The sequence below is a fragment of the Peromyscus leucopus genome, chromosome 17 (genome assembly GCF_004664715.2).
Source record: "Peromyscus leucopus breed LL Stock chromosome 17, UCI_PerLeu_2.1, whole genome shotgun sequence".
NCBI classification, from domain to species: domain Eukaryota; kingdom Metazoa; phylum Chordata; class Mammalia; order Rodentia; family Cricetidae; genus Peromyscus; species Peromyscus leucopus.
In genome coordinates this window covers 22,979,966-23,002,553 of record NC_051077.1, presented here as the reverse complement: position 1 = coordinate 23,002,553, position 22,588 = coordinate 22,979,966, and the positions used below count along the sequence as shown (strand labels likewise).

Here is a 22,588-nt window from a genome sequence, read left to right as displayed (position 1 = left end):
TATTTGTTCATCTCCAAAAGACAAATAATAAAAACAGAGCAAATTTTACATCACTACAGTATACATAGAAAATTTTATGCCAAGATGAAAATGATGAGACAAAAAGTGCATATTTATTGTTTGAATTCTGACCAACATCAATTTAGAAAACTGACTTTCAGTAGAGATTAAAGAGAGGGAGGAAGGACCGTAGGAGCCAGAGTGGTCAAGAATGTCACAAGAAAACCCAAAGATACAACTAACCTATCATAGGAACTCACAGAGTCTGAACCAACAACTAGGGAGCCTGCATGGGACTGAGCTAAGACCTCTGCATTTTTGTGACAGTTGTGTAGTTGGTCTATTTGTGGGACTCCTAACAATGGGAGTAGAGTTTGCCCCTAATGCTTTTTCTGGCTCTTGGAAACCTATTCTTCATACTAGATTGCCTTGCCCAGCCTTAATACAAGGGGAGGTGCTCATTCTCACTACAACTTGATATGCCATGTTTTGTCAAAAGCAATGGGAGTCTTGCCCCTTTTTGTATAAAAACAGAGGAGGAGTGGATTGAGGAGACAGGTAGAGAGATAGAGAGGAGGGGGCAGGAAATAGGAGGGGGAAGGAAATTGTGGTTGCAATGTAAAATAAATTAATACATTCAATAAAAGAAATTCAATAATTTTCATAATCACTTGTGTTTTCATATTTGTCACCAAGATGGCAGAGGCCATACTCTGTTAATCATGCTCGATCCCTAAAACCTTTTCTGCTTATTGTAGCGATAAAAGCTAGTGACTCTCTCACTCTTTTCAGATTCCCTTCCTTACCACTCTTCTGAAAAGGTGCTATTTTATTCTAAATAGTGTGGGCCTTCTGCTTCCAACATTCAGTTTCCCTACTGTGTTTCTGGCAAGTCTGTGTTTTCCTTAAAGATTTTTTTCCTGTTCCCCATGCTGTGTGGGGGCAGTAGTCCTTGTCAATATGCAAGGCTTGCTTGTAGTCTTAGTGAAAATGGTACCTAAGATTGTCTTTGTTGTTTTAGTTCTTGATGAAACAAATAGTGGTCTGAAAACCTTCTCAGATGTCTTTAAAAATACACTTCCATGGCCATTTTTTTCTACCTATAATATAGGCAATCTAAGCATTCAGTCACCTTCAAGTTAAACAACTAAATTGGTGCTCGTGTTAAATGACCAAAGATGTGCTAAAAAATATCAAAACTGAAATTCAAGTTTCACCGAATTGAATAGGAGGTATAATAGTATAGGAGGTATAGGACAAGGCAATGGTGACTGATAGATAACTGAGCCTTCCCTTTAAAAATGCTCACATTTTAATAACACTTATTTGACTGTGATGTGGATCCCTTTGGTGCCCATTCTGGCTTCTCTTTTATGTCATATTTGGCCAGATACCCATCTCAAGACGCATCCCATCTGACTGCTCTCTCTTTCATCACTCCTAAAATTCAGTTGCTATGGTCTTTGACGCCTAATGCTATGAAACACTGACTCCTATATTTTCCACAAAACAACAGGAAAAAAATCCAGTTCCAATGGACATTTTTCCTAACCAGCACATTTTTGACTACCATTAGGCTGAAATGTGCCCTTGTGAATTACATCTCATAGTCAGAGGTATGTTTAAATTGCATGCTATGTAGAATACACTGAATTGTTTTCCATTTCTCTCAGCATTAGTAGCTGTTTAGAGATTCATTTTCTTGGAGCAGAACACAAAAATGTGTTTTTAGTGTGTAAAGTTCAGATCATATAAGTTGGATACTTCAAGCATTTTGTCCTTAAAACTGTATTTTACTAGCGTCTTTTACAATTAACTCCAGTAAAAATACTTATACAGCAGTTAAACAAGCGAAAACTATCTATAAGGTGGAAGATAATTTTTTAAATGTTTTTTTTTCTTTAGTATTTAAAGGGAAAAGGGCACTTTAACATCCTACTTTCTGACTCCCAGATTATCCTCCTATAAGTCAATGTAATATTCATTTGGGAGGTGGGGAAAGTGGGACAGAGAGAAGTGAGATGACTGGCCCTAGGTCACAAACCATGGATTGCGTGTCCTGAGATTGCTACTAACTCAGCACAGAGGTCTAGTGCTCTGTTGAATCTGTTGTGCTCCACTCCTCCATAGAATCCTGGTCAGACAACTATAGTCCTCCACCTAACACCATTCACACTCAATGAACAGTGACATGAACATGAATTACCACTTTTCCTATAATATAAGCATTCCCAGAGTAGAATTTTGGAGGTTATAGAGCTGTGGTAGATGTTTTATGGTGGCAAGAATGTTGCATATTAGTACTTCAGCTTGCCAAGTGCTTCATAATCCAAAATTAAAAACAATTTCCCAAATTACCTAGCTTTTTGTGCATGAGACACAGGCTTCTCTCTTATATTCTGCTTTCTTAGAACAGAAAACACACGTCTGAATAGAAATTAGATGGCTCATTTATCTTTATTGTAATGGAATCAAAGTAGTGTAGGGGATAAGCAAATAATTTGTTTATTCTTCACAATACCATGCTTAATTCTCTACATTGTGTGCAATGTTTATGTGATCTGTATAATAAAACTGTTAAATGTGATACTTTAAAACCATGATTTCAGTTATATCACTTCCAACATACAATTTGATTCTATTTTTATGCTCATCATCAGATTACCATTAGTGTTCAAATGGAACTAGCTTAAATAGGTTCTCAATACCCCTACTTCGTCTGTGTTTTATATGAAACTTGAATATCATGCGTGTGTTTGTGTGTGTGTGTGTGTGTGTGTGTGTGTGTGTGTGTGTGTAGATGTAACCAACCGTCTTATTAAATAAGAAACACAGAACCAATGTAAAGAAGAAAGCCAAGAGGTCAGAGCTCCCAGCTAAAACCTTACCCTTCCTCCTGTGGTGGTCCTACCTCTCCAAAAGAGAAGAGACCTACTTCCTGTGTGTTTGTCTTTATATAGTCTTTCCGTTCTGCCTTCTCATTGGTTGTAAACCCAAACACATGACTGCCTCGTCACTGCCTGTATGTAGCCCTCCAGGTCTTAAAGGCGTAGCTACGTGTGTGTGTGTGTGTGTGTGTGTGTGTGTGTGTGTGTGTGTGTGTGTGTGTTATAAGTGCTGTAGATGTGTGTACATGCAAGTGTCTGGACTCCTTTTCTATATCTTGATGATATCCAGAAATTAAAAAGCCATGGTCCACAACTGTCCTCTAAAATTCTCAGTTCTCTCAACCATTTTAAGTTGTCTCAATCCCCTCTCAGATAGGGTAACAAGGGTGTAGTGATATGGCACACACTTTGTTGATGTATTTTTATCCTTCTTATTGATAATTATCACTCCTTTGTAGAAAATAAAATGGAACATTATTCAATTGGTTTTAGTGCTAGTTTTAATAATTTAAAATAATGGTTTTATTCATTGCAAATTTTCTTAATTTCTTTCTTTAGTCTCATGGATATGAACTGGGTCTAATATTTCTAGCTCTTCCTGTTCATATAGAACGATACCCCAGCTGATTAAATTCACTTGTGTCTTACTTCATTTCCATTTATAGATGATAACCAAACCTCATGAAAAAAAATGAAAGAAATATTTGAGTAGAAAACTGAAGTCTGTGCCTACACCTACATATATCTGGCTCTGACATCTAATTGAAAGAACTTGGTCATAATATGCCTGTAGGAATGATGAAGAGAAGGCTGGTTTTAGACCTATGGCATCTGAGCCAGGCACCTGAGCAATGAAATTCAGTAGAGTGAATTCCATTCCCATATAATCTTATGTATTTCTCCAAACCTAAAGCCTAGGGTCAAGGAATAGTTACTCAGTTATCATAAACATATCCTTCTACATGACCTTAGTGTGTGCCTGCCTGGTCCATTGTCATCATCTCCAGTTATCAAGTGATTCATTCTTTGAGCCCAACTTTATCACCACAACCATTACTTACTCCTGTACTGCTTTTCCTCTTTTATTTTCCTTTCTATATCTCTTGTTCTGCATGTGAACTTGAATTGATCCCAAGTTAATCCTCCAAAGCCTGACTGACTCTGCATTCTCAAGTCTAATCTGATGTATTTGTTTTCCTTATTTCTCAAAAGTTGTCAGATTAGTCTTAGTCTTAATTTTGTTCTTAGGGCATTCTAAGTCTGTAAAAACATATAGAAATTAACCTCTCTTACAAGACACCCATGATTTTAGATTCTCCTCTTACTTCCTTGTGAGGCATTCTGTTTCTCTCCTTAGTGCTTATAATTTATCTTTACAGTGGTTATTATTTTGTATAACATCTGATACTGTATATTATATATGGATTGCATATTGCATTGCATTATTATAGTTATTTCCCTTAATCATGTTATTCTTGACGGGTTACTTTTTGTGCTTATTGTAATTTTCACAGTATATTAAAACCTTAAATGTCCAAATCATGAAATAATATTGCCTGTAACTATCAATTCATAAACATTTGACTAAACTAAGACCAACTCCTTGCCAGTTTTACATTTGTACGCAATTCTGGAAACCTATACAAAATACTTTAATACCCATGTTACATGGTTGAATGTTAGTTTTTCCCCAGAGTTTTACTATTTTAGATGATTGCCCCCTGCTGGAGTCCTCGACCTCTCTAAGTAACAGACAAACATTGTTGCTGTAACTAGTTTCTTTCTCATTTAGCTTCACAGAAATTTCCCAGGGCTATATGATTAGTCATGAGTCATGTTAAGTCACTCTTGATTAATCATTCTTTTCAGTTTTTCCATAAGATATGCTCTACAACAGACAAATAGAGTAATTAGATTTGAAAATGTATTTTTTTACACCCACTTTTGGATGAAATAGTTAAAAACTTACAAAATATAGTTTGATTTGCCCATACATCTTGGATTTAACATTTAAATGTCTTAATGGAAATTTTATTGCATTATTAGAATTTTGAAGGTGATTTTGTTTTTGTGGAGAAAGTACAAAATCCACACTTAAAGTTTAAATCTGAATTATTGGGAGAAGCACTTAGATCCCTTTACATTATTCAGAGATATCAGTATCTTGATTGAAGAAGGTGGATGCATTGGGTTACGAAACTAAGAAAGATTAGGCTTTTGAAGGATTATAATAATTTTTGTGTATGTGAGATTATGGTACAAAATTAACATAAAATCCAGACAAAGATATTCTAATTAATTTAAATTGTCAAAAGAATGGGAGTTTTAAATTCATATTGCAAAAGGGAGAGAAATAATATTAAGTCAGAGAGTCACCTTAGTGTGATGAAATTGAAATCTCTCAGGAAACAGTGATGGTCTTCCGTACTCTTGGACAAGAGGTCAAGTTGTTTCTTTCAGAGTCAATGGTTAAAACAAGCTGGAAAATTCTCCATTTCTAATCCTGTGGTTCCAGTCAAATACATGGGTACTAAAAATGTCAATTTGCTTTCTTCTCATCTATATTAAGTGTATTGGAAGTACCAATAAAGCTTGCTTTAGGCAATGATTCCGTATATCACAAACAAAGGCAAACATTACAAAGTGAAGGAATTCAAGTTCAAATTTGGAATTCAAAATTATTCTGGAATTCAAAAATATTTCTGGTCCAATTGTTTTAGATGATGTTCATTTAACTTACATTTCTTTGCATTTGTTTAGGAGGTTAGTTAGAATGAAAGTACAGAATGAATGAAAAAGATCTCTATTTTATTTCTGTTATTTTTAGTTGATCATAGGACCAAATTATTTGACAGTATGGCCAGACAACGGGTGTTAGGAATTCAACTTTGGAATCATAAACTGACAATTTTTTCTGCTGAGATGGCTAATGCCACATTATTCCAGCCATGGAACATTTTCTAAACTTGTAAATACTTGGATCTCCTATTTTATTGAAAAAGAGCTTCTAGAGGATAATGTAACCTTATTGTACTTTGGTAGTGTACATGCTCAAAAGTATTTGTGATGAGAAAAGAATATGCAATGATAAGTCAAGTTTTATTTCAGAAAACACTACTCATTCCATAGATATAGAAACACAAGTGTGCCAAGCTTTTTCTTTTAGGTCACCAACCAGCTCCCAAATCATGACAAAGAGACTTATTATTAGTTTTGAATGCTCGACCTAGCTTAGGCATGTTTCTGGCTAGCTCTTTGAACTTAACCTGTTTCTCTTTATCTGTCATTTGCCTTGTGTGCTGTTTACCTTTCCTTGCTTTCTTGCTGGCTCTATATCTGGCTGGCTGGTTGGTGGCTGCCTGGCTTCTTGACCAGGGAGTGACTTTCATTCTCCCCCTTCTTTTTCCTCCTTCTCCAGAGCCTAGATTTTTCTTCCCATTTATTCTCTCTGGCCACCAGCCCCACTTATTCTTCCCCTGCCTAGCATTTGGTCATTCAGTTCTTTATTAGACCAATCAGGTGCCTTAGGCAGGCAAGGTGAAACAAATGCAACACATCTTTACTGAATTAAACAAATGCAGCAAAAACAAAAGCAACACGCCTTTATACAGTTAAAGTAATATTCTGCAGCATAAAAAAATGTAACACATCTTTGCCCAGTTAAAGAATATTCCATAACAGGAAAACTTAATTCAATGACATTTTTGTTTTTGATCCTGGATTTATTTTTATAATTGTTAGCAATAGGTGCTTTTAGTGAGTCTTTTAATGCTTTATAAAATAGCTCCATATGCTTACATATTTTAAAAAATAGGATTCTATTAACTTTAAAATAATGTATTATCTATTGCATTTTGAGCATACATTAATTCTTAATTGAAATATAAACAATAATAAATATGAGCAAAACAAATATAAATTAAATATTATTTTTCTATGCAAAACCATACTATATAAAAAATATTAAATAGATGAAAATTTATTATCATATACTGATTAGATTTTCAAAGTATTATCTCAGAAAATAGTCTTTGACTCCTTACCCTTGGTTATAAGTTGCAGGACAATAAACAAGTTATTTTGAAAATAATTTTACACCTTTTATTTATTTATTACCAAGAAATATCATCTTCCCTTCTCCAAAACTGACTGTTTCTCACATCATTACATCAAAGTGTGGTACCTGGTATTCTTTTAGGAATCCATATTTTCTCACTTCAAGTAAATAACCAACAAAGTTCTGAATTAAAGTTTTGGGAATTAGTAGGTATTAAGGGAGGAAATATCCTTTTCTTCAGTGATGCAATCATTGATAAATTGCCCTTGGACAAATAAATGACATCCTACCAATGCTTCAGCCAAAAAAAAAAAAAAAAAATCTAAACTCAGTGGGTCACACATGCACACAAAGAAAACTTTAGGGTAGGAATTTGCTGGGAGATAGTTGTCAGCAGGAGGAGGGAGACATGGCAGAGGGAATGGGGGGGGGGAGTGATAAGAACAAAATTCATCACCTAAAGGTATGAAACTTAGAAAATTCTAAATCCGTATCTGTGTACTTAGGAATATAGTTATGTTTTCCTTCCATATTTTCTTGGAAATATACTGATGTTTTCAGGTAAATATATACACTTAACAGTTTATGTGCTGTCTTTTCAGAGAAAGATATAGAACCTTGGGAGTGCTTAGGAGTGCTGATTCTTAGGCAGTGGGACTCAATTCTGGGTGTCCATTGACTCAAGAGAGAAATGCTCTTTGTTGGAATTAAATAGGTATTCCTGGAAACAGCATGGGTCTTATGGAACAATTAACTGAAAGGTTGTGCTGGTAACATTGAGGACAATTTGAGGGCAGTTGTTTCACTTCAATTACACAGAAATAATTATTTGAGTATTCTATGATCATTTTTTGAGGTGCCTTATACCATTTAAATATAAAAACTAAAGATTAGTTTTATTAATATCTCTCTCTCTCTCTCTCTCTCTCTCTCTCTCTCTCTCTCTCTCTCTCTCTCTCTCTCTCCTCCCCTCCTCTCAATCTTCCTCATTCTCTCCCTCCCTCTCTGTGTACTCTTTCTCCCCTGATTTTCTCCTCTATAATATTTGCACTTTCCTTTGTTCCTTCATGGCTACCTTGCTGGAACCACCGCTCCATCACCTTCTCCCGCCCCTAACTTTCTGTTCATGCTCACATGTCCTCCTACTTACCCCTCCTCAAATGCTTTCCTTCTCCCTGTCTTTTTCTTCCTCCCTGCCATCATCACTTCCTTCTTTACTCCTCTCTCCTGCTCTTTCCTCTACCTCCCTGTCCGCTTCCTTCCTTTCTCTCTTTCTCTCCAGATGACACGAGAACAATATATACTAGCAACACAACCGAACAGCCTGCCGAGAACTGAAAATGCACAACTTTACCCTGTGGGGATTTATGGATGGCGAAAGAGGTGCTTATACTTCTTTGTCCTTCTGCTGTTGGTTACCATGATAGTTAACTTAGCCATGACAATATGGATATTGAAGGTGATGAATTTCACCGTGGTAAGTACCACCATGATTTTACATCTATTGCTTTGGGATCAATGATGATCTAACTTTATTGTCATTTTCAATTGCAAACGATTCATTTAATCTTTATAAGTAATACCTTTAAGTTTCCAAAGTGATCACTCATGTTACTTTAGAATTACTTTGATCATATTTAGAGTTGATGTGCATATGATATTCATCCTGTTTTTTAAGGCTGGAAAATTTAGATTATAATAATAAAAGAGCAGTTTGATTCATAAACAACTTCCTATGTATTTATATAATAAACATTAACCAATGCTTGTTACACTTGAACAACAAAGAAAAGACATTTTTAAACTTTAATATTCTAAAACATAACTATTTGGATTATTCTTGATATGTTTGTGAGTCCATGTTTATCTTTATTTGACTTCTAAGCCCTGGACATTCTCCAGTAATGAAAGAATCATGAATTATAACTGACCTCCCAAGGTCAACCATTCTCTCTGAGCTGATGCTTGGTATATAGAAGATAAAACACAAATGGACCAGAAATGAAATTATTTTATGATTAGTAATAGCTTAATAGCAAAACAATTCTGGAATTTACTGATGAGTTTGGTTTCACATTACTGAATGTGTATAATAAATCTATGAATATGACTTAAATAAGAAAAACTTGTCTTAGAAATGTCAAGCTTAGGTCAGTTTACATTTTCAGACTGAAGTCCTAAACATTTCAGGCTTCCTTTTAAGCCATTCTGTTGTGTCTTTGCTCACACAGTTCAGATACCTTTATAGTCAGTTAGGTTTATCTTGCTACTCACACTATTCTTATTCTTATTTTCTGTGTTCTCAAGGGTAAATCTAAAGTTGGCTGCTGTGACCTCATTGAATTCCATGTATCAGACTGGTTGTTTATTATTTTTTAAACTTTACTAGATACTGATTTATCAACAACAATGAAAATCCCTTTATGACTTTGTTAACACAGTGTTTTACCCTGAAAGAGAATCTCAAAGTGGATAGAGCTAAGCATCATGTCACAGTGTAGGGTGTTACCCACATGTGCAGAAGAAACCTAGGTGGGCAGGTGGCCTAACCCACCACCCAAGAGAAATAAAGTTTCAATTCACAGTCCAAGAAACTATAATCATGGAGATAAAAGTGAAGTCAGGAATAATTCCATTTGTTCTGAGACATTGCAGGTGTTGAAAATAGACGTAAATTATAAAGAGAAAATCTGGGCAATCAGGAAGCTGATGTGTTTTTATTCTTTTCTTAATAAAAAAAAAAAGTATACAAGAAACGTAATTAGAAATTATTTGAAATATATAGTCTTGGATCAAGGCAAGGAATTCTGTAAGAGGTGAGCTGCAGAGATAAAGTTTGCTTCTGAGATTCATTGGTAATGAATCCAAAGCACGCCATTGTCCATTGGCTGGCTCAGTTTCTCCTGCTGTTTGGGAAAATTTAGGTCAAGTTTGTATCCTATACTCTGTACTTTCCCTGATATCTGCATTATTGATTGATTTATTGCATGGTAAGTGACACACTCATACCTCAAAAAAAAATTCTCTTACTTTCTATTCTATACCAGCTAAACTAGTGTATGCTAATGGCACTGTACTGTTTCCAACATAATTTTCACAACAATTAAAAGCCAAATAAAACCAAACATTGTATATGTGTGTGTATATATATATAGTATTGTGTATTGCATCTACAAATTATGGGACCTGATCAAGGTGTGTTCTTTGAAAATGAAATGTAATTAAAATATAATTGGTATGTATGTATAAGTATTTCCCCATATAGTGTGAGATTGGAATAAAAGTAACAACTTAAATATCTTTGAATGAAAGAATAAATAATATTTTTAACTATTGAAATATAATAGTTTGGTTTCCTCTATCAAAAGCCATCTGTCAAGGTTTATGAACGAGCAGGTCAGCTCTGTCATGCTAGAAACGCTTGCTTTCATGCAGGGGTCCACAATGCGGGAATGTTTAACTTCAAGCCAGGTTAGTTTCTAGAACATATTTAAATTAATTAGAAAAATATACTAACCACATAATTACATGGCTGCGTGCCTCACACTCCTAGGACATTGCCCCATGCTGACACAGAGGCCTACAAAGCCATTCCTGAGTTGTAAATGTAACCATCACCTGTGTTTTCAATATTCTTGTAAGCCTTGGGGTTTCGGTCACCCACAGAGCTACATAATTTGAGCCCCAGTTGGCCCAAATTTAAATGCCAGTGTATGGCAACATAGTCTTGGGGTTAATGAAAAGTGATTGTGTTTTTTTCCCCCCACATGGTTTTATTTTCATTTGCTGTATTTTCCTTCGCTTCTTTTTAAATCTTGATTTTTACTTATTTTAAAATGGAAAACTGTCCTTTCTTTAACTACTGAGCTAGTTGGATATAGTCTCATGCAAACAAAGTTATGATAATATTTCTAATTACCAATCTACTCTAATATACTTATCCATAATTTTTAGAGGTATTCAGAATTTAAGTCACTGAATATCGTTGCGATCTTAAATAGATTAAGGTAAATACAGTTGAGATCACTCAACTAATTTATATTTCTCTTACATAGAGCAGTAATAAATGAATATTATGCTTTGCTACAACAGCATGTGTGAATCTCTTTACCCAGTGTCTACCAGATATAGTTGTTATACTTTGACAAAGGACACAAAATAATGTGTAAATTATTTGGGGATTCTTATTGGTCTATACATAATGTATTTCATTTTCTTTATAACTGCTACCTTCCATTACATGGGGATATGCAGCTGTTAACATCCTTTATTTGAGCAAGGTGGACATGTTATTGTTTTCAAAATATTATGTTTTCAGCACAAGTCTGTCTAAGAGCATGTTTTCTGATGTTGCTTAAATTACATCACTGTGACTAGTACTACACATGGTTCATGTGATTGATATGACCTTATTAACTCCTGATTCTCATTTTGTGACAAATAAAATCATTTTGCTTATTGAGATGTCTAGTAGTAGAAAGCCAAGAAAAAAGGAAATGAGTTAATACTGCAAGGTGAAAAGAAAAAGAGAGATAAAAATCATAATTTCCTGGCCATGAGAGTTAATAATAAAAGGACTGAGACAAAGTGGGGAATTTGAAGCTCACTCTTCCATGATCAGTGGAATCCAATTACAAGAGGATTTGTTGATGTCAATCAGTTAATTGGTGTACCTTTTGGTTCAATATGAATCAAGGAGCCTAATAAGTCTACCTATACAGTCTTTCAGCTGAGGCAATGCTCTTCTTGGTTCAGATCCCATTCTAAGTAAATCAACTTTGTATTGAAAACAGAAGTTTATGTAACCATGAAGTATTTATTGTAATAATAATGACAAAGAAAGTTGCTGATTCACATCTCATGCAAGTATGGGAAAAGTTTGAAAAGTAAATGGGGGGATGAATGTGTTTATAATATATTGTATATATGTAAGAGATTATCATTAATAAATAAATATTTTTAAAAGAATGAGAATACAAATGCCATGTGCTAAGTGAAAGGGTATCATAAAATCATGAATTCTATGACAGAGAAACTAACAATGCTCTCTGTTGAAAATAATTAAGATAACCAACTAATGTAGGCTATTCAAATACATACCTGAAGAGTGATGTGATTAGTTGAATGAACATTGGCTGAAAGGAAGTCCTAAGGGAAAGAGGTTTGAGTATTTTAGTCATTTTGAATGAAAGGGGACCTGCGGAACCCATCATTCAAACATCTATATATTGCTAGAGTCATTTTCCAAATATCATATCTCTCTAGACGTTTAGTATATACTCAAATCATTCTTATAATAATAGACTGTTAAGCCAAGTTACTGCATGGGACCATTTTTAGTGTCCTCATAATTTGATGTAGTCTCCTAGTAATTAAGTTTTAACCCTATATTCTAGTTCCATTATTTTAATGTATATGAGTTTATTGTTATATATATTTTTAAATAGTTTATTTATTATTAATTTATTAATTCATCAATATTTTATATACATGTCTATAGAAATTTTTAATTACATTTTTCTTTAGTGCATAAAAATCAGGATAGATAGGGAAAATAGTTTGCAGAAAATAAATTTCATCCTCTACTTTTCTTCATTTCAATTATTAAACATTATATAAGTCCAAGATAACCAATTTTTTTCAGGATGTTTTTTCATGTAATGATCATAGGCCAGAGAGTCGTTTCTGCTTTCTCTGTCCCATTGATTTTTTTAAGTTATTTTTCTGATGTTCGGATTACACTTATTACCCATATTTATTCATGAAAATATCTCTGAGTTTTAAATCGTGTGGCTTTTTTTAAAATCACAGTTAAACTATCATCTCCTATCATGTCGTTCTTGAGACCAGTGATCTTTTGTCTTCATCATTAGCCTAGTGACATTTTTCAGTATTCTCATCAATCTATCTAAGGCTAAATAAACTTATAATATGCTCTCACTAGCTATTAGGTCCTTTCAAAACTTATTTTCATATAGTCTCCAAGGACTTTCAATCAAATCACTTTTAAGTAAAATTTTCTATCTTCTTTTATCTTTTGCTATTATACCTAGTATGTAAAGATGAATACAGATGTTGGAAGTTGAAATTTGAAATAACCACAGGTTTAATTTATTTTATTATTTTTCTCCTTACCATAGTTATTACAATTAGTGGGTTTATATCATTATGTTTCCTACACTCTAGACACAATATAACTTTTACAGAACAAAAAGTGCTTATTCCCTGAATGGATAAAATACAATTTCTTTATTTACTGTTGTAAATTTCTTAGAATAAATCTCCTATGTTTATTCATCCTCTTAAAAATAAGTTTACTTAGTAATTTTGTTGTTTGGTTGTTTAATTTCCCATCACAAATAATGAGCCTACAAACCTCCCAATGGACCACTATGGATGGTAGGTACACAAAAACCATGCTCACTAAATTCTGTGGCTCAATAACAAGTGCATTTGACATTTAATGCCAAGTTTTGTTCCCAAAGTGACTGGGGTTTCTTTGATTGTCATTACCAACTTAACCTTTTACAGACAAGGACCAGGTACACAAACCTTAAACTTAAAACTCAGATCAGATGCCTTTTTTCATGGAGACTCCTGTTATTTCTGTCTATTTTCTCTCCTTTTTGTCACAAGTATTATTTTTTTTAAGCCATGACTTTATATGTAAGCTTATCCTTGTGATGAGATTTAACATGTATTGAACAATTAATGACTGTTGATCTAAATACACTTATCTTTTCTGCTTTTATCACCTGTTCCATTCATAGTAGAGGACACTAAGTCTCAGAATATAGTCAAAGTGCCTTCTATTGGGTTCTAACAGCTATTTAGAGTGTGTTATATTCAATCTATGGCTGAACATTTGTGATTCAAAATTGTCCAATTTATGTTTCAGAGAGATCTCACATTTAATGTTTTTATTTTTTCTCAGTAAAACAGAAATAAAAAATTTAATTTAGAAAAACTACTTCAAATTGCAATCTGTTTAGTGTTAGTTGGAATCTCCTCTCCTTCTGTTTACAAAGGGCATAACTCTAGGACTTTCTTTTAGTTAAAGTAACTACTTTCTGTGGTGAGAAAATAAATATGGTCATTATCTCCCAGAACTCCAAAATACATAAGGGATATAATTGTCAGTGAAAATAGAGTTCTTTGAATGTCCAGTTATGAGCTGTAGATTCCAATAGTAAAAACTATGAACATGAGACTTTTCTTCACACACACACACTGTATTTTATTTAAATTCAGATTTTTTTTAAATAACACTGCCTCTGTCTTGACAAAAGATGAAGTAATTATCTCCATAGACTCACAGATACTAGTAAATTATACAACTCTCTGGATCCTTTGTGTTGCTGTTTGTTCACAAACCCTCTAGAAATATGAAATTTGCCTCCAGATATTAAAGATGATAACTATGGTTCTAGACTCCAAACTCCTCCTACTAGATCTTCTACCTGCCAATCACTATCAACACAACCACATCAACTACCTCATCATCTAGAATCTAAAATGAATAGCTGGGATTTCCTTAGCTCTTATGCTTCCAGCCTCATCTTCATCCTCTGTTTCTTTGCCCTCCATCTCTACTTGCTCTCTACTCCTGGCTCTGATGAACTCTACAAGAGTTCTGCCTTACCATCTACAGAACTTCTGTGTTTTCCCCTTCTCCCTGGAGATGCTGTTCTGTCTGCCTCTACAGAAAAAACAAAAACAAAAACCTGTTTCCTCTTCCCCTGGCCATGCAGTTCTTTTCCTCCTCAGGAGTGTTGCTCCACCCTATCTTCCACCTTGATATGTAAAAAACTGTTTTGTTCTCAGTCAATTGCTCTGGAGAGCTACTAAGCCTCAAGGCAAGGGGATGGTCTGAGCTTCATTTGCACAAGAAACAAAACTGTGCATCTATCTATCACCTGCCTGGCTTTACCTTGGTGACCTTATCCAAGTACTGGCCCAAGCAGGAACGTCACACACTTATTCTATGGGAATTGTGAAAACAAAAAATTCACAACAAGGCACAGCTGAATATTAAGCTGTGTAACACCACATAGTCCACTAGATGGCTTCCCACTTGACTGAGCCTTGGCCTGATCAAAGTATAGTTTTAATACACAGCTAGACTTCTTATAACATATTCCTGTGGCTCCCCACAAGGGAGGATAAAAGAATTTCTGTGAATGCATGTGTGTAAGTAAGTAAATGAATACATTTATCTAGTTGGTACTGATGATGTTCTTAAGGGTTAAAGTTAAGGTTAAGACTTTGCATCCTGAGGCTATGATTGGCTACTTATCAGGGTGCCTTTGAACTTCTCTTGAGTTCCAGATTCTTCATCTCTTAGAGAGTAATAACACTATTAACTGAAAAATGTGAGACCAAAATGAGCCATCTTAGAAATAAGACCAAAATGCTTTCACCCTAAAACTAAGGCCTAAGATTTCTCCTTTTGGGAATAGGCCATTAGTTACTGAAACCAGTCAGTTCAGATTCCAGAAACCAAGAAGTGTAAAAGTACAGAGTCTCGCCGGGTGGTGGTGGCGCACGCCTTTAATCCCAGTACTCGGGAGGCAGAGCCAGGCAGATCTTTGTGAGTTCGAGGCCAGCCTGGACTACCAAGTGAGTCCCAGGAAAGGCACAAAGCTACACAGAGAAACCCTGTCTCGAAAAAAAAAAAAAAAAAAAAAACAAACAAACAAAAAAAAGTACAGAGTCACAAGATAGTCACGAGGTAATGCCTGCCAGACTATGGAATGTCCTCTCCCTGGTTTCCAGGGTAACTGACCACAGAAATGCCCCCACCTGAGGGCAGTCAATGAGAAATGGTGGCGGGCAACCACTCCCTTAGAAGTAATTTCTAGAAGTCCCTAGAAGCGAGCCAATCAGAATTGTATCCATACTAGCACCCCTAAATGATGTAACCTTGTGACTTTTCCCTTTAAAAACTGAGCTTGCAGACAGATGGGCACTTCCTCCAGCCTCCACTGTGTTGGACGTGTTGGACGAAGTCCCTGTCTAGGCTTGTATTGCTTTTGGATATCCAGAATTAAACTTCGCTTTTGCATTCCGGCATGCTTGTCTTTGGTGGTCTCTCTGGGGGTCACGATCTGGGCACAACAAAGAAGACTCTGAACGGTATGAAATGAATGACCCTGTTTAAATAATAAGTCCATGCATTGTTAGTGGTTAATAATTAAAGTTGTCTTATATGGTACATTTTTATGAGTGAAATACCTTATTTATATTAGAAAAGGATAATAATTATTACTTACATAATTCTAATTTAATTGTCAGATAGTTAAAATACTGTATAAACCTTAAGAGGTGGGTCAAAGGTCAAGGTCAGCACTGTTTTAATTATATTTAACTGTTTGTTTTCCAAGCTAGCTTGGTCAAAGGGCAGATTTTTGGGCTCTTCTGTCACTGATCTGATTCCTTTTTTGAGTCCTATTGAAATACACGATAGCTAATTTTACTTTTGGATCCCAAAATAGGATATCTTTTCTTGATTGTAAACATTCCAAGTTTCTTTAATGATCACAGTATGAATGAGACAAGCATTCCACAAGGTTTGTGCTTATCACCTTTACTCATCATTAACCAGGAGATAAGATTTCTTCCTCATTTTCTTATTTATTGAGACTCTGCATATGTCTAAGATTTCTTTCTTGTCAACTTCAGTAGCAAGAATATAGTTAGTTCACCTGGTAGATGTACTGTCTGTGAAAAAGATTGTAAGGATTTGGTCCTTAATTATGTCATCAACCTTTGACAGCTTCCCAGCCTAAAAAGCGGTGGGCCCTCTGTGTGCTCTTTGTCTCTCTCCTTTCCGCTCCTTCCTCCCATCAGCCCTCCCCCACCTCCCAATAAAGCTCTAAAAAGGTAACCATGGCTATGACTCTTTCAATCAGCACACTCCTCTGCTGGCCTCTTCCCCCATCTTCCCCCCATCTAGTGAGACCCAGAGACTGTTGTTGTGCCCAGATCGTGACCCCCAGAGAGACCACCAAAGACAAGCATGCCAGAATGCAAAAGCAAGGTTTAATTCTGGATATCCAAAAGCAATACAAGCCTAGACAGGGACTTCGTCCAACACGTCCAACACAGTGGAGGCTGGAGGAAGTGCCCACCTGTCTGCAAGCTCAGTTTTTAAAGGGAAAAGTTACAAGGTTACATCATTTAAGGGTGCTAGTATGGATACAATTCTGATTGGCTCTCTTCTAGGGACTTCTAGAAGTTACTTCTAAGGGAGTGGTTGCCCGCCACCATTTCTCATTGACTGCCCTCAGGTGGGGGCATTTCTGTGGTCAGTTACCCTGGAAACCAGGGAGAGAACATTCCATAGTCTGGCAGGCATTACCTCGTGACTATCTTGTGACTCTGTACTTTTACACTTCCTGGTTTCTGGAATCTGAACTGACTGGTTTCAGTAACTAATGGCCTATTCCCAAAAGGAGAAATCTTAGGCCTTAGTTTTAGGGTGAAAGCATTTTGGTCTTATTTCTAAGATGGCTCATTTTGGTCTCACATTTCCCCCTTCTCATGTGCCTAATGGAACCCAATCATGGGTTTTGGACATTTAGCTCTTAAGTATCCCTCTCTAATAATGGCCACATATAGTTAGCCATCTTATCTCTATGTTAGGGAGTTTTCTTTTGACCCAGCATTTCAACCTTTTCTGAACAGGGAACATGGGTAATGTATTCTCTTCTGGAACTGCTTCAAGCTGGCATTGGGGCGCCGTAGTCAAGGGGCCCCAAAAGGCTGAAAAGCTAGTCAAAGACTGGGCAAGGGGGCATTTGTCAGAAGCATGTAGCTGCCTGACCCCATAAGGACAGGGAAGAACCATGTTAGCTGGGCTGGTCCACGTTAGCTTTTAGCAAGTCCAGAGCTCACAGTCATCTGGAGCAGTGGAGTCAGTGACTGAAACTTGAAGGTGACTGCCAGCCAAGTGGAAATCTGTTGAGACAAATTTAAACTAGGAACAGAAGTTAAAATTTATGAACTTATTTGGAACCCTTAGGTCCATACCCTTAGTAATGGGAAAAGCAGTAGTACCAAGACCAGGAGAGAGGAAAAATACCATCTTTAGGAATACTTATCTGGGGTCCTTTCAACCTCTGTGAAGTGGGTCTAGGTTTTTATGGCTCTTTTGATCCTTTGAGGCCTACTTACAAAATGACATAAAAGTTTTAGATACATTAGTATTACCAATCTGTACTGAAATCCATATTGTAGACAAAGCAGGTAATGGGTATCTTGTAAAACAGCAGAAGTGGACTCATACCTTTGAGTCCCAACAAATTACATTTAAATATGACATCTAAAACAAATCCAAAATATTGAACTTGTGACTGAACAGTAAGTAGTCATTGCTCTACCAGCTCATCAGGACTCCTAAATGTTAAGCTCTGAACCAAAGAACAGGAGAGTAATCTGAAACTTATCTCATTTTGGACTCATATCTGAACCTTTATGACTTACTTAAACCTTTATATCTTAGGACATTTTTCTAAAAGTGAGCTAACAAGCTAGCTATAGCCTTGCAGAAGGATCTGGTTTATGCTACCATGCTGACAAAGTTAGAGCTAGCCTGGCCATCAGTACTGTCAGAGATCTGAGAAGGATAAACTATATCTGAGTACAGACAAAGAAGCTTCCAATCCTATAAATTACAGGGACCAATCCCTACCCAGGTCTCCATAGCATTGGAGGCACCAGTCAGAACAGCATCAATCTTCTTCCATCATCAGGTCCATAAGGCAGAGTATTTTTTCTGTGGAATAGGGACACGGAAGACTGACCTTGATCAGGCAAAAGGGTGCAATCAATTCCAGTGTCCTACTGCTTGTCCACAGTCTAGGCTGGGTCCTGGCGGCAGGTCTTGCATTGGGGCATCTTGCCCCGTGGTCAGCATTGTCATATTTCAGGCAGAGACATTGTGGTGCCTCGTATGTAATCTTCTTGAAAGACCTGGGGTCACTGCTAGGATCTGGAAGCCTGTCTGATATAGTAAGCTTTTAGATCAACATTTAAATGCCATATTCTGCAGATCTCTGAAGTATGAGGGCTGTCCAGGTATATCTGAATAGACAAACTTTGTTTCTAATTACTTGTTTCAAGCTCAACCCTGAAAACATAAGCAAGGGACTGAGTAAATGAGTAAACTTACATCAGTACTTACTTACCCTGACTACAATTAAAAACTTGATTACTTATGACTGACTATTTATGTTCTCTAACAGTCTACAATAAGTAGCCTAAAAACAATGCTTTTAAGTTGAAGCTCTTCTAGCATCAAATACAGGTTCAGTAAAGAAACCAAAACAAAATATCATTATACAACATTCTTTTAAGCCTGACCGTACCTTGGGTAAGAAGAAACATTTTTTTAAGCCATTGGTTTTTAACTATAAAAACTGTTCTTAAAAGATTAAGATCTCTCAAATGTCTTCTGTAATATCAACAATAAAGTATCTTCTTTTACTTTAAGGGGGAGAAAACATGGCATCACCACAATCTGTGTAAAGTAAAACCGTAAAACCAAGAATCTTTTTGGTTCTTTTACTTAGAGGCTTGGATGATTTCTTTGACCCTACCTTTGGCAGCACATACTTAGCCTGCCTGCTCCATTTTATTATGGCTGGTGCTTCCAGTGATCATCACATGGCACTGGAATTTTTTAAAACTGCTAAGGTCCACCACTGCAGCTAGACTCTTTTTGGAACTCTAGTCCTGCCATACATTTGCAAACCTCAGCTGTTTCCTATGATTCCTTTATGTTACAAAGTTTAGCTGCCAGAGCAAGATACATTCCTGTGTATAAAAGCATTGATGTGCAGCTTTAATATTTACTAAGTATCTTATTTATTAAACATATGTTGCCATCTATTTAAATTCTCTAGAAACTTGCTGTTGAACACTTGGTAAAGACATAAGTATTAGGTGTTAACCCAAGTAGATCTTTATAACCTTAGTAAAAGATGGCTGCCAGCCACATGGCTGCCCATGAGGTCATCAGTCAAGATGGAGGGAGCCATGTGGTTGCTGTTTAAAGCTCGTTTTTCTAAACAATAATTACTTGCAAACATACATACAGTTGGATCCAAGTTACATATATACATACGTACAGCTAAAGCTTGCTTACATTTTCAAGTCACATACCTGTATACATACACACATAAGCAGTTTGCAGAATCATTAGCCATTTTTAAGATGAAAACCAATAAGAATTAACTTTCAAATCAGTATTTGCAGGTATAAGAAACCATAACAAACAGTTTACATCACATCCCCTCTGACTTTCTACAACCTTCCATGTACCTTCAGTCCATTCCTTTGATCCCTCAGACATTTACTCTAGACAAATTTCACTTTTTTCTTTTCCTCTAAAACAGAAACTCTTACCAAAGCCTTTCTTGTGATTTTCCTCAGTACTCTAGAATATATTGTAAAGTTACAATATTTTAAACAAGAACAGAAATACATGCATATACCATAACAAGAATAACTCTCAATTTGCATCAACACTGTACCACAGACAAACTGTTGGTGACATTCCATTCTTGGAGCCAGACCTTGATCAGGTTTTAGCCTCAGGGCAGGTCTTGGGAGCCCCACCCAACAGCATGGAAGAGGAGGACGAGGAAAGCGGGGGAAAGCATGCACCATGGAGACAAAAGATTGCTGTTAACCTCAGAATTTCAAGAACACAAGAATGGCAGACTGAAAGTGACTCCACGCCCTGGCTGGGCCCACAGACCTGTAGGCCACTCCTCAGCTGTGACCCTGGAGGGGCAGTTAGTTCTCCACCAGCCCCCACACTCTGAGCTCCTGGCGGCTCCTGCTGGCTCCCGCCAGCTCTGCCCTTTGTCCAAACAGGAGCCCAGCCAGAACCTGCCAGCCATATCTGGGCCCCACAGTGCTCACAGCCCGCTCTAGCACAAAGCCATGCCTAGTTCTCATGTAGCCAAGCCTCTACTCCACAGCTTTTTGAGCAAGCTGGGGCCCCAAACCCGCTGCATCTTGGCTCACGGGCCACCTAGCCCTCTCAGCGGCGCCCTGGGGCCCTGAAGTAGCAGCTGTGCAGCCGCTGCCTGCTGGACTCATCACAAGCTTTCTGCTGCCTGCTGCCTGTGCTCTGGTCAGAGAGAGCAAGGAAGCAATGTTAGGTTAGTCTGTGCCAGTTCAACCACCGAAGGGGTCTCCATCCCTTCAGCTGGCAATCAGGCCCACAAGTCCCAGTGCATACACAAGCTCAGGCATAAAACACTCACACATGTGGCCACAGTTCTCACACATTTATACATTTATATAGGTATAACAAATAACACTGACAAGACAGGCAGACAAAAAGGAAGAACAAGGGCCCTACAGATGATCCAGGCAGACGAGAGTCCGGAGAGGGAGCCTCGATTATGCCAAAGACCGTATGTACGGGACAGGGACAACTCAACAGAGTCTTCTGATCCCCACAAAACAGACGGACCCCTCACAGGTGTCCAAACAGATGGACCCCTCATGGGCGTCCTAACAGACAGACCCCTCTCGGGCATCCTATGATGGGGGGACCTGTGGGGACCCCCGCATCCTGATGAGGGGTTGGAATGTCTTCCAACTCCTCCAGGGTCACCTTACAGGTGTGTCCGCCAAGGTGAGCCTGTCAGATTCAACGGCCAGCTTCGGATAAGAAAACGAAAGTAAAAGAAAAGCAAAGACAAGAAAATGGAGCGCTCTTACCGATCGGTGCAGATGGACCTCTGGAGCTCTTAGGGGTCCTGGCGGGGGGTCTCTGGTGATCCCCGGCGAACCCCCAAATGTTGTGCCCAGATCGTGACCCCCCAGAGAGACCACCAAAGACGAGCATGCCGGAATGCAAAAGCAAGGTTTAATTCTGGATATCCAAAAGCAATACAAGCCTAGACAGGGACTTCGTCCAATATGTCCAACACAGTGGAGGCTGGAGGAAGTGCCCACCTGTCTGCAAGCTCAGTTTTTAAAGGGAAAAGTCACAAGGTTACATCATTTAGGGGTGCTAGTACGGGTACAATTCTGATTGGCTCGCTTCTAGGGACTTCTAGAAATTACTTCTAAGGGAGTGGTTGCCCGCCACCATTTCTCATTGACTGCCCTCAGGTGGGGGCATTTCTGTGGTCAGTTACCCTGGAAACCAGGGAGAGAACATTCCATAGTCCGGCAGGCATTACCTCATGACTATCTTGTGACTCTGTACTTTTACACTTCCTGGTTTCTGGAATCTGAACTGACTGGTTTCAGTAACTAATGGCCTATTCCCAAAAGGAGAAATCTTAGGCCTTAGTTTTAGGGTGAAAGCATTTTGGTCTTATTTCTAAGATGGCTCATTTTGGTCTCACACTGTGAGCATGCATGAGCAGGTCCCTTGCCGCCTCTGCTGGACCCCTCATGGTTACCGCCATGATTCTTCACCACAGTAAGTCCACTGTTCTCACAGCTGTAGTCTGAGCTATGTTCTTTGCAATGGACACCCCGGGGGTTGTCCCCAGGCTGTACTGGCAATGGCACATTTTTGTTTCTGTCAAGGAAGTAAATGCTGTCTTGGGTCTACCGGGTGGACCAACTGCAGTGCAGCAGAGTCCTCACCTTTTCTTAAGGAAGAGGAACG

The 22,588-nt window shown here is 37.4% G+C and overlaps 1 protein-coding gene across 1 annotated transcript in view; it reads left to right on the top strand.

The window, feature by feature from the left end:
* The window catches only part of Sgcz (sarcoglycan zeta), a 1,053,795-nt gene that overhangs the window by 646,916 nt on the left and 384,291 nt on the right, over positions 1 to 22,588 (top strand). Inside the window, exon 2 of the mRNA XM_028872379.2 lies at positions 8,228 to 8,422. Coding sequence (XP_028728212.1) covers positions 8,228 to 8,422 — 195 coding nt within the window. The remainder of the gene's footprint in view (positions 1 to 8,227; positions 8,423 to 22,588) is intronic.